Source organism: Hypomesus nipponensis, chromosome 11, assembly GCF_054491055.1.
Source record: "Hypomesus nipponensis isolate SF chromosome 11, ASM5449105v1, whole genome shotgun sequence".
Taxonomy (NCBI): Eukaryota; Metazoa; Chordata; class Actinopteri; order Osmeriformes; family Osmeridae; genus Hypomesus; species Hypomesus nipponensis.
In genome coordinates this window covers 7,391,049-7,408,734 of record NC_140371.1, presented here as the reverse complement: position 1 = coordinate 7,408,734, position 17,686 = coordinate 7,391,049, and the positions used below count along the sequence as shown (strand labels likewise).

General features: G+C 40.6%; 1 protein-coding gene across 4 annotated transcripts in view; it reads right to left on the bottom strand.

Moving 5' to 3' along the window:
* Positions 1-2,285: 2,285 nt before the first annotated feature.
* The window catches only part of rps6ka2 (ribosomal protein S6 kinase, polypeptide 2), a 254,687-nt gene continuing 239,286 nt past the window's right edge, over positions 2,286-17,686 (bottom strand). For 2 of the 4 annotated variants that reach the window (XM_084667191.1, XM_084667190.1), the window contains 7 exons: positions 16,730-16,855; positions 16,455-16,544; positions 16,211-16,369; positions 15,873-16,034; positions 5,085-5,161; positions 4,365-4,620; positions 2,286-4,119 (listed from right to left, as the gene is read on the bottom strand). In XM_084667191.1, coding sequence (XP_084523317.1) covers positions 3,976-4,119; positions 4,365-4,620; positions 5,085-5,161; positions 15,873-16,034; positions 16,211-16,369; positions 16,455-16,544; positions 16,730-16,855 — 1,014 coding nt within the window. In that variant the 3' untranslated portion in view covers positions 2,286-3,975. Of the gene's footprint in view, positions 4,120-4,364; positions 4,621-5,084; positions 5,162-12,048; positions 12,897-15,872; positions 16,035-16,210; positions 16,370-16,454; positions 16,545-16,729; positions 16,856-17,686 lie in introns of those variants that run through there. The other 2 variants (XR_014724671.1, XM_084667192.1) reach the window with 2 other exon arrangements.

Sequence of the window (17,686 nt, the reverse complement as noted above, 5' to 3'; positions counted from 1 at the left end):
AATTAGTTTTTGGGAGTGACGCAAGTTTTTTCAGGAAAGAATTACGTGTTCGGCTTGGCCGTTCGTGACAGGCAGCTCTGACGGTAGTAGCACTGTTTAGCCTCGATTTGAGCAGATTTCTAAAAAACTTGGAAAAACGACATTAACGAGCTAGATTATGTACACTGTAAACTAAACGTACATGCCTTGTTTGGTACATTTTTTTGTTATCGAGAGGAGTATCCAGCCATACCGCTAGCTACTTTTGCGGGAGGATCATTCCGGTTTCCCATGTCTCCATTAGTCACTAGAATGGTCATAACTTTTAATCAAAAATGATATTTCTAATCTAACTTCTGTTCTACATTGCCCACAGATTTGTGGATATTCCACCTACTTAAAGGGGTTAAAAAGTTGTCTGATGAGGTATGGTGGATGGAGAAGTTTTTGTAAAAAATGTGCCTGAAATCACCTTGATAAAATATGATTTGCCATAAGTAATCATATATTTATTCACATCATAAAAATCCCCTGGTTCTCCTCTTCAATATGGTATAAACAGTTAAGGTGTATGATTTAATATGAAAATTCATAAAATATGAATATCATTATGAATATCATATTTCAACAGCATATGGAATGTTCAGAATTTTGGCTCAGGCAGTAAAGGGTTAAGTTATAGAGATTAGGTCAATTTTTACACCGGTCTGCCATATGTATTAGTTTTGATTCAACTATGGTTGCTGATCACCATTCCTTCTTGCAGGGGAAATGAGAAGACAACTATTTATTCACTCTTAGTATTTTGAGTTGTAAATGAGCAGAATTTTTTTTGCTTTTAAATATATATCATCTTTATAAATAAGTAGGCTATGCATTTTTATATAAAATATACAGAAATATCAGCTGTAAAATGTAATTTAAATATGGACCCCTGGAACCAACGCAAGCAAGCACACCCTACAATTTCCCCAGAAATTGTACCCTCTCTAGTTTCATCTTCTTCTCCCATTGGAGTCTATGGCAGCCCCTAGAACCGTATGGTAAACAGTTGTGAAGTTTGGCACACATTAAGCCAAGTCCCCTCTTTATATTCACCAAGTTTCATGTCTCCCATTGGAGCACTCTAGCGCCACCAACGGGTCAAAGTTGGACTTGTGTTTGCACACGTAACTTTTGAACCATAAGACCGATTTTCAAAAACGACGTACCGTAGGATTCCCTGGATCGCGACAAGTTCAACACACTCTATGATGTAAATTTCCGGTTATATAGATTTTCTGACATTTTGAATTTTAAGAAAACATGTTTTTTCGCTACTCCTCCTTCAATTGTTGTCCAATCTTCCCCAGAATTGGCACACATCCTCGTCACAGCAACCCTCACAGAATTTTTCAAACTATTTTTGATTTTCAAAACTGTCCGGTACAGGCAACCAAACAGGAAGTTGGGTCATATCTCATCAAATCTTTGAGAATTTAACACCAAACTTGGTATGATGACTCAGAACCCTCTTCTGAGGCTGTCCAATTAATTTGGTGTCATGTGATCACTGGGCGTGGCCTCATGAAGCAAAAATGTGTTTTGGCCAATAACTGTTGATTTGTTTGCCTTTACTAAGTGATTCCTTTGTCTCATGATATCTTGGGACGTCCCGTGTGTGACCCATAATCATTTGTGATAATAGCTGAATTGATGCGGCCGCCATTTAGAATTTATTGAAAAACGTTTTTCTCTACTCCTCCCACACATATTGTCCAATCTTCACCAAATTTGGCAGAGATTATCTTCAGACCAAGCCTCACAAACGCCATCATATAATTGTTTTGATTTTCAGAACCGTTTGCCCGGTAAAGCCAATCAAAATGTGCAATTAAGCCAGCAAACAGGAAGTTGGGTCGTATCTCAGCAAATCTTTGATGGATTCACACCAAACTTGCTGCATGCATTCCAATCCCTGTTCTGAGGATTTCTAAAGTGTTTTATGGGTCATTTGACTGCTTGGCCACCTCATTGCTGCTTGCAGATATATTTTAGAATATACTTCCTCTAAAACGAGGTCACCAAGATTCAAACTCGCAAGACTTGTCTGGTAGGCAGAGCTCTTACAACGAGGCTATACTGAAGCTAACTTCTTGTTTGAATATTGCTATAAAAACCGAAACAGAAATATTATGAAACTAAAATGGCAAAGACCATTGTTGTTTATAATACAACAAAATATATGATAACATATATTTGAGACTTACACATTGACACATTTGTCACATAACCTTTATTTATAAAGTTTTCAATGACGATTGTGATATTGACGCCTCGAAGACTTGACGTCACTTGATTCCTTCCATCGCTTGATACAGTCGCCATACCATAATTTGACCAGCAGATGTCCCTATGGAGAAAATGTATCAACCGCTTCGAAAAAACTAAACTTTGTTTCCCCCATCACTAACCGAGGCTAGAATCGGGGTTCGGACTGGGGCTGCAGCTGGGGTAGGAACCAGGACTTGGGGTGGGCCTTCCGTTGCACACTCTTGGGTCCACCCAAATGCAAGGGAGTATGCAGCCATGTCGAAACAAAGGGTTTATTCTTGAAAAAGCCAGGGACACAGAAAGGGTCCTCACATAACAGGGGTAAAGACAATACAAAGACTGGACACAAAACAGGAACCTAAATACACAGAAACAAACAAGACACACGTGGACACAATGAAACTAACGAGAACTGAACGAGTCACAGCTGAAGACAATGAGACAGGGGCAGGGCAAAACCAACACGGCCTTGGCCGTGACAACAGCATCATTATGTACAGTTAAATATAAACACAGAATGGAGTAAAAAAAAAAAAAAGGTGGTACCAAGTCTAAATTGTTTTGTTTTATTCCATTTGAGTACAATTTACTATTTTCTTTGATGGCATGTTAGTGACATTTGACAGGTTTCCCAAGACAAAGGTGACGTATACTGATGAATGCCAATTCATTTTTCCAGACTTGATTAAGTGATTAAGTTGTACACATCTAAACCTAATAACATCAGAATTTCACATGCATCCTGGAAAGAATCTGAGAGATTGCATTACAGTATCTGCCATTCAGACAATTATCAACATAATTGAGACGAAGTGTGTGAGTTTGTAGTAAAGCTAACAAGTTAGTCACTGTAGCCAGGGGAGTTGTGCTGGTAGTCTCACCGTCTCTCCAAGAGGAGAGGGACTAAAGCCCAAGTTATACCACTCCATTTTCGGACACAGGGAACGCCCTCTCCGAGCCCTCGGAGAGCTTGTTGTGCACCTTCTGATTTTCGGACTCTCATACAAATTTTATGGATACCCCTTGGCCGTGATTGGTCCGCTAACGACATCATTTCCGAACGACATCATTTCTGGAATCTCACATCTCCGGACCTCACATTTCTTGTCAATATTTGTGTTCTATTCGCCATCGTTCACTGTGTGTGAGGAAAAGGTGGAAGGGGGTAAACAAACACTCGACGACTTCCACACACACAAAGACGTCATGGGGTAGGCTTCTCTAAGGTTCAAAAACGTTGTTCCACCTACTGTTCTGGCGGTGAATTGTTTTCAGCACCCACATACTTCGGAGTACTATAAATTCAGTAAATCAAATCCGTCCAAATCCGTTTATCCGTATTGGAGTCAGAGTAGTAGAAATCTAGCTTAACACATATATGGATGAAGAGAAAATAACACCCACACAGTGGCATTGACAACTTAATGTCATTTTGAAAGAAAATCTGATTGTTCAGCAAATTTATTGCCAAATGAATGAAAATCCTCCTGGTGTCCAAGTCTGTCTCTCCTGTCGACTGGAAACCACATTCCCTTTTACAGTTCTCTCTACTTCGGTTGTAGGACCTTCTCCACAAATATACCCTGCCTCTTCAAGCTGTTTCAACAGTGCCTCTCTATTGGCTCAGTGGTTAAAACATTGCTAAGTAACAGATCCGGGTTTGAGTTCACAGAAGTGGTTGAACTAAGAGTGGGGTGACTGCAATAGATGGGTGGATGTGAGTCTCTTCATGCCTCTTCTCTGAGCCAGACTGGAGGAGAGGACAGGCTCTAGCTTGGGGGTCTGGGGGAAGTGGTTCAGAGCTGAGTATGTAGCAGCCATTGCACCCTACAAGTATCACAGGATTAAATAAATTAGGGGTCGACATTAACATGTGTATTTGGTTAACAATGGCCCTTTTGTAATGTACTTGTTTTAATGTATAGTCCATCTTGTAATAGGTATTTCTATGAGGAGGGAGAAGGGTACGTAGAACACAAACGAACATTTGTAAAGGATTATTTAGCTTGTGGGAAACGAAAGGTCACGCCAAAGTCTGAAAAGCTTACCGCCTCGGGTCTACCTCCCCTCACCTTCACCAGGTGTGCATCCTGTGGCTGCAGTTGGGTTTGGGACAGCTGATCTCTTTCCACTACCCAGGCATGTCTGAGCACCTGAGAGGCCATCAGTCTTTGGTGGGGGTCCACGTGGAGCATCTTGGTCACAATGTCTTTGGCAGCATCCGACACTGTGCCCCAGTTGCCTCCGGTAAGGACATACTTACCACTGCCAATGCGAGCCAAGACTTCCTCAGGTGTGTCATTAGGCCCATTGGCGAATGGCGTGAATCTAAATAAGCAGTAAGATATGGATGCTGCTTGTTATTAGAGAAGTTCTAAAACAGCTTACAACTTTGAGATTACTCCAAAATCATCTATGCCTTGTTTATCTAGATATGGAGGTGAGGTTCTGGGTTGAGGATGTGATCAAATGGTTTGTAGTGTATAAAATGCTGTGTATTTTGGCTGGCATGATTCCAGGGTGCTAAGCTACAGATAGGTAGACAGGCAAACATGCAAAGACAGGCAGGTATTTTAACAGACAGAAAGACAGGAATACTTCATGACAGAGCCAAAGCTATGGATCCAGGTCCTGGGAGATTACGCTCCACTTAGAACAATTACAACCCCTCTGACTACCTCTAACTCTGGCTCCACCTCTGCCTTTATCTAGATTACTTTAAAAATCCCTTGCCGTCTGTCCTCAACATTATCTCCCTGCTGCTTAAACAAAAGCTAAAGCAGGAGACTTACCCTGCTAGCATTGTGTACAGAAGAATTCCCAGACTCCAGATGTCACAAGCTGCATCATAGCCCTGTTTCTTTAACACCTGTAACAAACAAATTACACCTCACAACCTTTGAATACTTCTTACATATCTATAACAAGTAATAATGTTCTGTAAACCTTTTTGGCATTCAATTTACATAAATATTATATGAACTACCAGGTAACTATGTAGCATTTGCTATGTAACTACAATGTCGTTACTACTACATCTAGGTAGTTTGAGGGAAAGTAGATGTTAACATTGATCTTGTGTTGGACACAACCTCCAACTGCCTCGCCCATATCCTTTACCTTCTTACACAATGTCAGATCATGTAGGTGCGCACATAACACAATACACATTTTATATTTTGAAAAGACACCCGATTTATTTTTAGAGCAGAAATCAGTCTAACTCAGAATGGAGGTAACTCTTGGAGGTAACGTAATCATTATAGATAAATCAAAATATTAAACTGGAAAAATTATAGCAGCAAAATCCTCCATACAGGACTTCCTCAGTTTGCTCCAAGATTTGCACTTGCAGTAGAATTGGCTGCATAGGTGGTAGACCTATGGAAGGTGGCCTTTCTTAACAATGGGTCACTGAAGTTCTCCATGTAGCACACTGTGTTGGAAGACATCATTACCTTTCTGGTGACAAGGGAGCTAAGCATCTCTGTGCTAAGGCTGGCACGGTACTTAGTCTTGTTCTTTGTCACCAAACTGAAGACTCTTTCACAGTCTGCATTACTGTGAAAAATTACAAGGAAACTAAGCATGACAGAAGATAGGCTTGCAAAAAGTTTTCTTCCTCCTGTCGCCATCATACCCAGTTCTCTCCAAGCTTCATCAGCCCTCTTTGTGAGGATATCATCATCCAAGGTTGTGGATTGAAACAGCCGAAACTCCTCTTCAACATCATCCACTGTGACTCCCTTGGGCGTCAAGCAGGGGAACCTCTCCATGAAATACCTTAGAGAGGAAAAGGTGACTGTTTGGCGTCTACTTAAGGCCGTTATATGGTACTCCGTACTTCAGGATTACGGACACATGGGAAGGGCCTACACCTAGAGGGAACGCCCTCTCCGTCGTCTCCGGGGCCGTCGGAGAGCTCTCCCCTCCACCGTTGAAATTCCTGTCCATCCGTCATGCCGTGCTGTACAGCGACGGATACCCCTTGGCCGTGATTGGTCCGCTACGTCAGGAAAGCCGGGAGGAGGTACATAAACACTCGACGACGACGCTGACGACTTTGACAGAAAGGCGGTTTCTCTAGGTCGTCCTCTTGAAAGACGTCCGTGATGAAAACTTTGTGGAGAGAAAGTTTATTATGAGCTAGTTTATGCTCTACTCTACTGAAACGTGAGTTTGTTGTCTGTGCACTGACTGCCACAGTTTAGTGACCTAGGGGGTATTCGTCGTGGCTCGCTAAGCAGTTTAGCGAGCTAACTTTCAGGCTAAGATAAAACACGCCCCTCTTTTTGGTTCGTGGAAGCAAGTTTAGATAAATCACCATAGTAACATATCAATTAGCACTAACCTGCTCGAGAGCAGGCTAACGTAAGTGTAGCTGGATAAGCTTGCCACACCCCCGGAAAATAATTGGCAGCTCCCCTTTTGAGAGACCCAGCTGACCAAGGAGCTATATAGTTCGATTAGCTTTCCATACCGATAGTTTTTCGCGATCGCCAATCCTTTATTTCACACGGATTAGTTCTTGTTTGAGCGATATCGATTCAGCCGACAAGGACTCATTTATTTGCAAGACCTTCTCGGGCCGTAGGCCTACATTGCAAATATCACAAGCCGCAGCAAGCTATGCTTTATGAGCTTATGCTGCTGTGTGAATATGTAACATTATGTTTTAAGAAATGTCTAATCCGTTGTGCCTGTGCTTTTTATGTTTCACTGTGGGAGAGTGGGAAACGTCATATCGATTCCTTTTTATGTCTTGACGTGAAGAAGTTGACAATAAAGCTACTTTAAACTTTTACTGTGCTTTAGACTCTCTGCATAGCCTTGAGGTTTTTTGCGTCAGGTAGGCTACATTTTTATACAGTATAGTCGATGCAGAAAACATTGGCAAAGCTGCAGCATGCGTTGCTGTAAGAAAAGTGTAGGCCTACTTGGCGCTTAACCAGCTGGCATGTCCCAGTCAATGAAATCAAAGACGGATTTACACATAGGCCTACATGCATATACATATAGGGTGATATCAGGTAAAATGGGCCATCATCTGTGTCCTTCACAAACACACCTACACATGTGTTGGAGTGTGTGTGAGTGTGTGTGTGTGTGTGTAAGGGTGTGTGTGTGTGTGTGTGTGTCACACCATGACAGTTAGTATGGCGAACGAGAAGGAAGCGAGAGGAGAGTAGAGAGGGAGAAGGAAAGGGAGAGAAAAGAGAGGATGGACCAGAGAGGAAAAGATACAAAGATAAAACAGGGATGGAAAGGAAGGCCAAACAATTACAATCTGTGGAAAGAGGAGAGGATGAAGGGGGCCTTAGATGAATACATGGAGGGAGAGAAGAAAGGAATTACAGTGAGTGTGCACCTCTTATTAAGAGTATGGGGTGTGCCGCGATCCACACTGCAAAGACGCATCAGTGGAAAGGTGACTGGCAGTGAACATGTGTCAGGGCGGAAGCCCTACCTTCCACAGGAGGCGGAAAGGGAGCTTGCTGCCACCCTCAACACATTGGCGCAGAGGGGGTTTCCCTTCACAAAACGTGATGTCCAGCAAGTGGCTTTTGATTTTGCAGCCAAGAACACCATATCTGGTTTCTTCAAGACAGCAGGGAGGGCCGGATATTACTGGTTTAAGAACTTTCTAAAGCACAACCAAGAGCTTGGGATGCACAAGCCAGAGGTCACCAGTATGAGAGTATGAGAGCCTTTTGGTTGAGCTGGGTATTGAGGGCCCACCGTCACATATATATGGAACTGTGACGAGTCTGGGCTTCAGGATCATAAAAAAAAAAAATTATTGCACATATGAATATGTGTGTTTAATGCAGTTCAAATGTTATGTGGCTGTATAAGCATCTGTGTTTTAAAATTAAAATTGATGATAAATTACAATATCCCTTTGCAGTTTCACTGGCCCATTTTACCTGAACAGCTGGTCCATTTTACCTGAAACTGCTCGTGCAAAAAAAGTTGGCACAGCTGATGTTTCAAGAACTGTAGGGCCTAAATAATTATATTTTATTACATCATTTCAACAAAAAAATCAAAAACAGTCATAAGTAATCATAAAAACACATGGAAAAGGTATAGCCTATGGTATTGTATTGTTGTCCCAAAGATTTACCAAAAAGTGGCCCATTTTACCTGATATCACCCTACATATATCCTCATAAGTGTCTATGAATTCGTATCAATTAGATACTCTTTGGCCTTGTTTTTATACTTATTCTGAAATAGTTGATATCATTATTTTCGCTAGCAAGATCTCAATCGATGATTAATTTCCATTAAGCCTACTGCCAGCAGGCACACAGAAATGTGATCTGATTGATTGGGGTAATAAGGTATGGAAGCAAATCGTGACCAAAATTCAAATGAAAATGCATTTCCAGAAATGCTTTTTCATTTTAAGAATGTGGCTGCATTATTTGACTCATAAATAAAATTAGTAATCAATCATCCTATTTGCATTTTAATTTTCTTCTTTAAGACTGCTCATTCTTTCACTTAATTAAAATGAAAACGAAAAACACATTTGAAATTTAATTTTCAAAATATGCCCCAGCAAATCGATACCAAAATTCTATTTGAAATGTAAAATTGGAAAATGAAAATGCATTTCCAGAAATGCGTTTTCATTTTAAGAACGTGGCTGCAAAATCGTGACCACAATTCAAATTCAAATGCATTTCCAGAAATGCTTTTTCATTTTCAAGAACATGGCTGCAAAATCGTGACCACAATTCAAATTCAAATGCATTTCCAGAAATGCATTTTCGTTTTCGTGTTCTGCCCGCAAAGAACTGCCCTTAATTCGAAAACGAAAATGCATTCTGAGCGGCGCAGCAGAGTGACGTCAGTAGCCTCTCTTTTTCAGCTCCCTGCTGACCGAGCTACCCATCTTGTTCGGTAGGGGGCGGTGTGCACATACGCATTGCATTACATGACAACATTTGCCGGGAAATTGACTGAATTGCCGAGTCTTTAGAGGACACATGTCATTGTGCTGATACTTGTAAGGTATTTTCTTGTGTGCTTTTATTGTGACAGGGGTGTGTGGTTCTGACGTTGGAAGAAAGTGAGTGGAGTGAAATGCTATGTGTGGGGGAGATACAGTAAAGATGTACAAAGTGTATGGAGCTAAAGCTGACAAAGGTATCTGAATTTGAATATGAAAGTTAAGAAATATTTGTATGTCGAATTTCATAAAACTGAAATATTTTGCTGTTTAATATATAATATCTGAATTATTTGTATGCCGAATTTAATAAAACGGAAATATTGGATCCAAAAATACACATTTCAAAAATTCAGATTCTTGAAATTCAGATTCTTGAAATTCAGATTCTTGAAATTCAGATTTCTGAAATTCAGATTCAGATTGCGGAAATTCAGATTTTGTCTGAAATAGGCCAAAGGTGAAACAGCTTGCTTTCACAGGGAAAAGCAGACGATTTCAGAAACCGAACTTTACCTCAGAACACAAGCTCAGTTGCTAATTGGAGGAACAGTATTGAGCAAGTGCTTATGAAACTTGTAAACACTTGTGTCTTCTCCTTTGCCAAAATCGGCAGTTACTGTTACCAAGTGAGTCGAGACAGACTCGGAGGGCGGCGGAGACCGATGGAAGACGTGGAACAACTGGCAAAGCCATAGCCTATATATTTGTTTCGTTGTTTTCTTTTCTGTGTTGGAGATCTTTTAAGAGCTTGATGACATCAACATCCAGCCTGATATAAAATCATGAACTTCAATTGTGTCTCTTAATTATAATACCCACACAGAAAATCCTGGTTGAATCAAGTACTGTATTGCTAATAGCCAATTTTGGATGGTCAAGCATATTTTTCATTGTCTCCTTATTCCTATCAAAGTCAATGTTCAGCCTATAGGCTATGTTCATTTGCTAAGTGACATTTCATATCGGTTATGGTTAGTGAAATATTTGCTTTCTGAGAGATCGGACATAGCCTATTTAACAGCATATAAGGAGTTATCTATCAGAATATATCTGTAGTGCGGCCGGGTGTGATTTGATTCATCGTCCAGACATAATCTGGAAGTCAGTTTCGATCAAATACCAACTATCTCCATACTACATTTTGCCGACGTATCTTATACACATCGGGCCAACGTCGGCAAGAAGTATGTGTGCTATCCCAGATGATCTGGGTCTTCCTCAAGCAACTAGCAACTCAGTTTGTTCTACTCGGTCACGGGCATCAGACTCAGATATATTATTAGTTTCTACCATCTCAGCTAATTCTATCAGTGTATGCATAATTTGAGGGAGCGCCATGATCTGTGATGCGTCCTCTAAATACCCGGCAATTCAGTCAATTTCTAGGCAAATTTGGTAATGTAATGCAATGCGTATGTGCACACCGCCCCCTACCGAACAAGATGGGTAGCTCGGTCAGCAGGTAGCTGAAAAAGAGAGGCTACTGACGTCACTCTGCTGCGCCGCTCAGAATGCATTTTCGTTTTCGAATTATGGGCAGTTCTTTGCGGGCAGAACACGAAAACGAAAATGCACTTCTGGAAATGCTTTTGAATTTGAATTGTGGTCACGATTTTGCAGCCATGTTCTTGAAAATGAAAAAGCATTTCTGGAAATGCATTTGAATTTGAATTGTGGTCACGATTTTGCAGCCACGTTCTTAAAATGAAAACGCATTTCTGGAAATGCGTTTTCATTTTCCAATTTTACATTTCAAATAGAATTTTGGTATCGATTTGCTGGGGCATATTTTGAAAATTAAATTTCAAATGTGTTTTTCGTTTTCATTTTAATTAAGTGAAAGAATGAGCAGTCTTAAAGAAGAAAATTAAAATGCAAATAGGATGATTGATTACTAATTGTATTTATGAGTCAAATAATGCAGCCACATTCTTAAAATGAAAAAGCATTTCTGGAAATGCATTTTCATTTGAATTTTGGTCACGATTTGCTTCCATAATAAGGCACTAAAGATGAGCCTATACATTTTACCAAAATACGCATTTAGTTTATCTGTATTTTTTTTTGCCAAGATGCCTGTCTTGCTCTGGCAGCGGTGGCGGTGTTTGACTTAGCCATGATAATATGCTTATTGTCTTCGTGGAGACTCATTTTAATAGTTTGCTCAGATGGCGAGAATATCACCGCTCTAACTTTCGTCTTTTCCGCCATCATACCGTTAGAAAATCACGGTTTTGGTGATCGACCTTGACTGCCTTTTGAAGTAGGACGTGCTCGTGCACTTGCCCTGATAAGTTTAGCCTGATTGAAATTAACCACATGATTTGGATGCGGATCAGCCGTCGACGAACCGATATTTGCGGTTCTCAATTAGCTCGCTAATGTTAACGGGCTAAAGGGACAAATGATTAACCTAGCTTCAACCCTTACGACGAACGGGCCCCTAGAGTAGTACATTGTAGTTTTGACTGCACATACAGTTTGTATGGATCTTTTTGTTTCCAATTATCAGTCTTTCAGTCTTTTTGTTTGTCATTTTTCACATTGGATTATACACTTGGTGGTGGAGAAATGAATTCACAAAACCAGAGCCTTGTCTATATCATATCGTCTCGTCACATTATCAAATAGAGGCTTGCCATAGCACAACAACATACATATTACCCAGCAATCGTCAATGCTAATCACAAAAATACCAAAGAAAATAAGAATGAATTCATTTAATGGAATCGTTTTTTAATAGTTTCTATAGTGTACATAAGATAAGCATATCATTTTGTTATAGAGTGCTACTATTTTCCCCACAAATAATACCTACCATGATAGAGATACGTTTGCTCTTTCAGGTCGTTATATAGCATTAAACACAGTCTTTAATATAATATGTGACTGCACCTGCTGCACTCATCGTCTGACTAGTGACAGCTGGTAGGAGGCTCACACGTGTGATGAGAGGTGGGAGATAAACAACGACGATTTCTAACTTACGAAGACGCAACAAAGCAACGTGTTTTCGACAAAACGCTTCTCCACCTACTGTTCTGGCGGTGAATTTTTTTCAGCACCCCCAGCCTTCGGAGAACCATAAAGGCAACAGAAATGCTAATTAATCCGTCCGATCCGGCGGCCCGCCCATCCGTAACAGTCGGAGTACCATACTGGCACTTTTATGTCAGCTACTGCAGCATGGTGCAGCAGTTCAGGGCTACCTTTGGTTGTATACGAGAGGCGTGGGCTGCCTTTGGTTGTATGGGAGTGGAGTGGGCTGCCTTTGGTTGTATGGGAGTGGCGTGGGCTGCCTTTGGATGTATGGATTTGGTGAATGCTACCTTTGCTTGTATGGGAGTGGCAGATGCTGCCTTTGGTTGTATGGGAGTGGCGTGGGCAAATTTTGGTTGTATGGATTTGGTGAATGCTACCTTTGCTTGTGTGGGAGTGGCAAATGCTTCCATTGACTGTGTGGGAGTGGCGAATGCTACCTTTGGCTGTCTTGATTTGACTGGTAAGGGCCTGTTTCCACCTTTTGACTTGCTGTTGCTTGCCGTAAGAGTGGACGAGGATGTGGGGGCAGCTGGGGTTGTAAGAGAACGAGCTGAGGAGTTTAATGGCATTGGATGCTTCTTTGTCCCTGCTGCTTCCTCTGAAAAAACACGGTCGTAGGCGATTCACACATTGGCCAAGGGATAGCCACCTTGTTGAGCACAATTTAATAATTTTTCTGACCTCAGCATCACACATCATTTGGACATTGCAAAGCATAGCTTTCCTCTTAATGCTCTTGTCCAGGTAGTAATACATTGTTATGAGCATGTCCTCAATGTCAATTTGTAGCTGTCTTGCAGCCTTCTCAGCAGCAATATGCATTAAGTGGCATGCAGGCCAATTATGTGCATCTGGGGATTTTTGCCTCTTATAAAGCCTGCAACTCCCCTTTTTAAGCCCTGCATTACTGATGTATTGTCAGTTCCAAAGCTGACACAGTTGCTCCATGGTATTCCCCTTTTGCTTAGCGCGTGGTCAACAAGATCATAAATGCCCTCCTCAGTAGAGTTCCTGCACTCAACAAGTTTCAGCAGCACAACAATAATCTTGCCCACGCTGGGATCAATGACTCGGACGAGCAAAGGATAGAGTTTAGCATCATCCATGTCCGTGCTGCCATCATTTGCTATGCTGTATGGGGATTTGATCATAAGCAGGCCCAAACGGAATACACGGGCGCAGAATTCCGACGAAAACCCGCGGATTTTCAAGTAGGCTAAATGTAAATACACTTTTCAACTCCTATTACGTCTCTGTTATTAATACGTTAGCCAAAAATGCTAAGAATTTAAAAGGAAACACTTATCGACCCAAATTACAGCAAGAGACAGAGCCAGGGAGTTTTCAGCTGATCATTATGAGGTTGGATCAATACTTTTTTGCAAAGTCTGTCAACATTCAATCGACCATATTTGCCGTCAAACTGTTGTGGAACATCTTCGGTCGCTCCAAGGTCATAAGGTTGGTGGTGGTCTGTTCATCATTCACCTAATCATTCATTCAGTCTTGCACAGCTGTACTGCTTGGCTATCTGGGAACATTTTCGGAAATAATGGCCCTGCATGATCAGCAATGGATAGTGGCAAATTGTGCTCTGCTATAAAATAAAAATGTTTCTGCGCGTATTGTGTGCGTATCCTGTTCTGCAAAACATTGCATTGTGGTATTTTCGGGCACTGATAATATAGTGCTTTTGAGCTTTTTATGTTTTGCCCCTTCAACGTGGCATCTGCAATCTAAAAATATTAACTACTTACTAACCGAGAGTGAGGTCATGCCGGGAAATATCAAACTGAGGCCTGAATGTATCGACCGAGCGATAGCGAGGTCAATATGGCAAAGCCGAGGTTAGATATTTCCCGGCATGACCAAACGGTCAAGGTTAGTAAGTTGTTAATAGGAAAGGAATATTAAATTCATGTTGGCTAGTCTCTAGCTTCTCTAGATATAAATACATTATTTAGAATAAATACCTTATTTATCTGAGGCATAAAGATAACTGTTGTAAATGTAGTATACCCCCAAGATTTTTCTGTTGTCCTGTCCAAGATTTTTTGGCCTTCATTTTATTAGTTACTATGCTGTTGCATGTTTGAACCAATAGACAGCATTCTGAGCTTATAAATAATGCAGTTCTGAACCACTTTAGTAGGCCTAATGAAATAAAAAAAGACTGATAGGCTACTGTTATAAGTGATAACTGCGACAACAAATTTGTAGCCTAATAAAACGTTTCTCTGCAGAAGTGAGCAACACGCAGAAGGCCTATTCAATTTCCTCTAGGAGGTTGTTTCACTCTAGAAGCTACTTAGGACCTTCTCACACAATGGTCATGTTGTATATTTTCCCTTTTTTAATTAACATATTTAACACAGCCTCATACCTGTCAAGTGTCATGTTTCATCACGTTTTTTTTTCTCCCCACATCGGACGTTTGAATGCAAGCCCAATTACATGATGTGATACCAGGACTAGACAACTGCTAAGACCAAATGATGGCACTGTGTTCATCTTCTTTATCATTTAATTAAATTCTAGTCAGTGGGAGAGTTTTATTAGGCTATTATCATTGGCCTATTATTAGTAGAATCATATAGCCTATTGACAAGAGCTGTGCGTAGGCCTACGTGTGGTCACCGTAGAAGGCTGTCGCAGACTTCGAGCATGAACTTAAGAACATCGGACATGTTCAAAATTGACAGGTAGGCCTATGATTCTCTGATAATATACATCATACTGTGTTCGTTACCTGTTGCTCCTTGGTGAATGATGTCAATATCGACATTGAACACTGTGCAGAAAGCATGGTGAGGAAGTCTGGACAAAGACATTTTTGAAGTGCATGCAACCTTTTTTTTTCGGTGGTTCTGCCACGGTAGCCTACTACAAGAGTTTGTCTGAAATTAGTAATATTAAAACACCAAGAAAACGTAACGTTTAACCATTTGTAACACAGCCAAGACACAGAACATGAAGACCGTATGGTTAGCTAACATCGATGGGCTCAAATTAAATTAATTTAATCTTATCTCTGCATTCCTCGTCAGTTTTCCTTTCAGTGTTTTTTTGTTTTGCTTAATGTCCTCACTGGAAGAATTGGCCAGATGTTGCTGAGAAGGGAGAGTTAGTCAGCTAGAGAAGTAGGCCAAGTCAGAGTGAAAAATTGCTGATACCTGATACCTAAACAGCGGTTGATTCTACTGACTGAAGAGTAACCTTGTACTCTCTGATTTCGAGGGTCATACAGAAGATAGTAACGATAGTAATCGCAGGGGGTCTGTGATTGGTCAAACTCCACTTCTGCTTCTTGCTCCGCTGCAACTTCTCATGTATGCTTTGGCGACTCGGCCGAAAATCGCCAAAGCATTATTGACCGTTATGCATACTTTTTAGAGCATCAACTCGTAACAGCGTACTTTAATGTCAAAATGAGTACCAGGTATGCAAAATGCGTACATGTTGGCAGGTCTGTTAATGTAAAGTGTTCCCATTTTTTTTATAGATAACACTCTGTGATAGGTAACAGTCATGGCACATGACTCTGATCCTGTAGACTCTATATTTGTTCATTTACCTCTGGAGCCACAAAATTTGCGGTGTAGCAAGGAGTCATCAACAGACCGTTCTCAGCCCGCAGCTGCTTTGCAAAACCAAAATCACAGATCCTGATGCATTCTGGGTCTCCAGTCTCATCAACATAAAGGATGTTACTAGGCTTCAGGTCTCTGTGAACCACCTGACACAAACAGAAATAACATAACAAATGAGCTTATCTATTGTTGAAACAAATAAAAACAAACAACCAATCCACATTCTGTTGTTTCTCTCATTCAGTCATTTTACCCCTACCATTTCTACCACTGTCACTCTCTCCCTCTTTCATTTTGTCTCTCTTTTTCTGTATTTACTGACCCCCTGTGAGTGGAGGAACTCCACAGTTTTGGTGATGGTGCATAGCACTACAGAAGCCTCTCTCTCAGAGAAACACTTGTGATGTAATATCCTGTCCAGCAGCTCTCCGCCTCTCATCAGCTCCATCACCAGGTACACATACTTCCCATCATCATATACCTGCAACACAGGCAGACAGCTAAAATACACACTGTTTTATAAGCACACATGCACATTATCAAGCACCAAGATTACAGATATTTACATCCTTTAGTGTAATGATGTTGGGATGCTGCCCGTATCTCAGCATGATTTCAATCTCCTCCGATGGATCTTTCTTAGCTCTGTCTATGATCTGAAATAAAAACAGTTACCCATTTTCTTTTACCGAACCAAAATAAATTATAATCTACATACAAAAGCAATTTAAAGTTGGCATGATGCAATGTTACTGGTGGCACACTTTTATGGTCAAGTGTGTCCACCAAGTTCCTATAACTGAGCTGTCCAGTGACTGATGTCCCTGAAAAGCCACCATACCTTAACAGCATATTCCACACTGGTGATCTTGTGGACGCAACGCTTGCAGATAGAGAATGCCCCCAAACCGAGTTCCTCCTTGATCTCATATGAATCTCTGAAATGGATGTTGTTGCCATGGAGTTGCTGCAAGTAAAGGCATAAACAACAGGAATACACAGAATGTTACTGTATGTTTAACATTAAAGCCTGTAGTCATATTCCCACTGAAGTGTCCCTTAAGACAGTGAAATTAAACTTTTCTCTTGGTTATGTTTGTATATGTTGTAGGGCTGTATTGGCAGAGACCTGAATGATTTAAACTACTTTTGCCATGTTGCTGTAGCTTAGCTAGCTACATTTCCCTAGGGGTTAGCTTCTGTAGTGAAGCTTCATTAAATGTAGTGTAACTGGTAGCTTGCCCAACACTGTATACAACTCTGACATCACTAACATTTTCCAAAATCACAAAAAACGTTAATTTGAAAATGAAAAATGTTTCATCCCAACAATAGGGGGTGCACCCGTGGTAAAATTGCCTATGGTTAAAGAGGAAGGTTGACTCTGATATTGTCATTAAAAGTTGTGTTGATTCACATACAGTTCTAAACAGCTTTTAATGTCATGTTTGGTATATTTTTGTTTATTCTTTTATGCATCACATCCTAGTAATACTTTCAGTGTTGTAAAATGTTTCAGTGTTGTAAAAATATATTTCCAGGGTTTACAGAGTTTGTGCATCCAGTAGAGATGGGCATTTGATTAAATTGTCTTAAACGATTGTCGGGAGAATTAACGATCGATTTTCGATTAATCATTAAAACAACTATAATAAAATTCACTATTTATAGGCTATATTAAAATGCAGTGAAAATAGAAAAAACACAGCGTGTTTCCGCATTGAGATCTGTAGCTATTACAAGAAGAACAACTATTCGCGTTTTTTTCCAAACATTGGCTTCGTTTGGTAAAATGTTT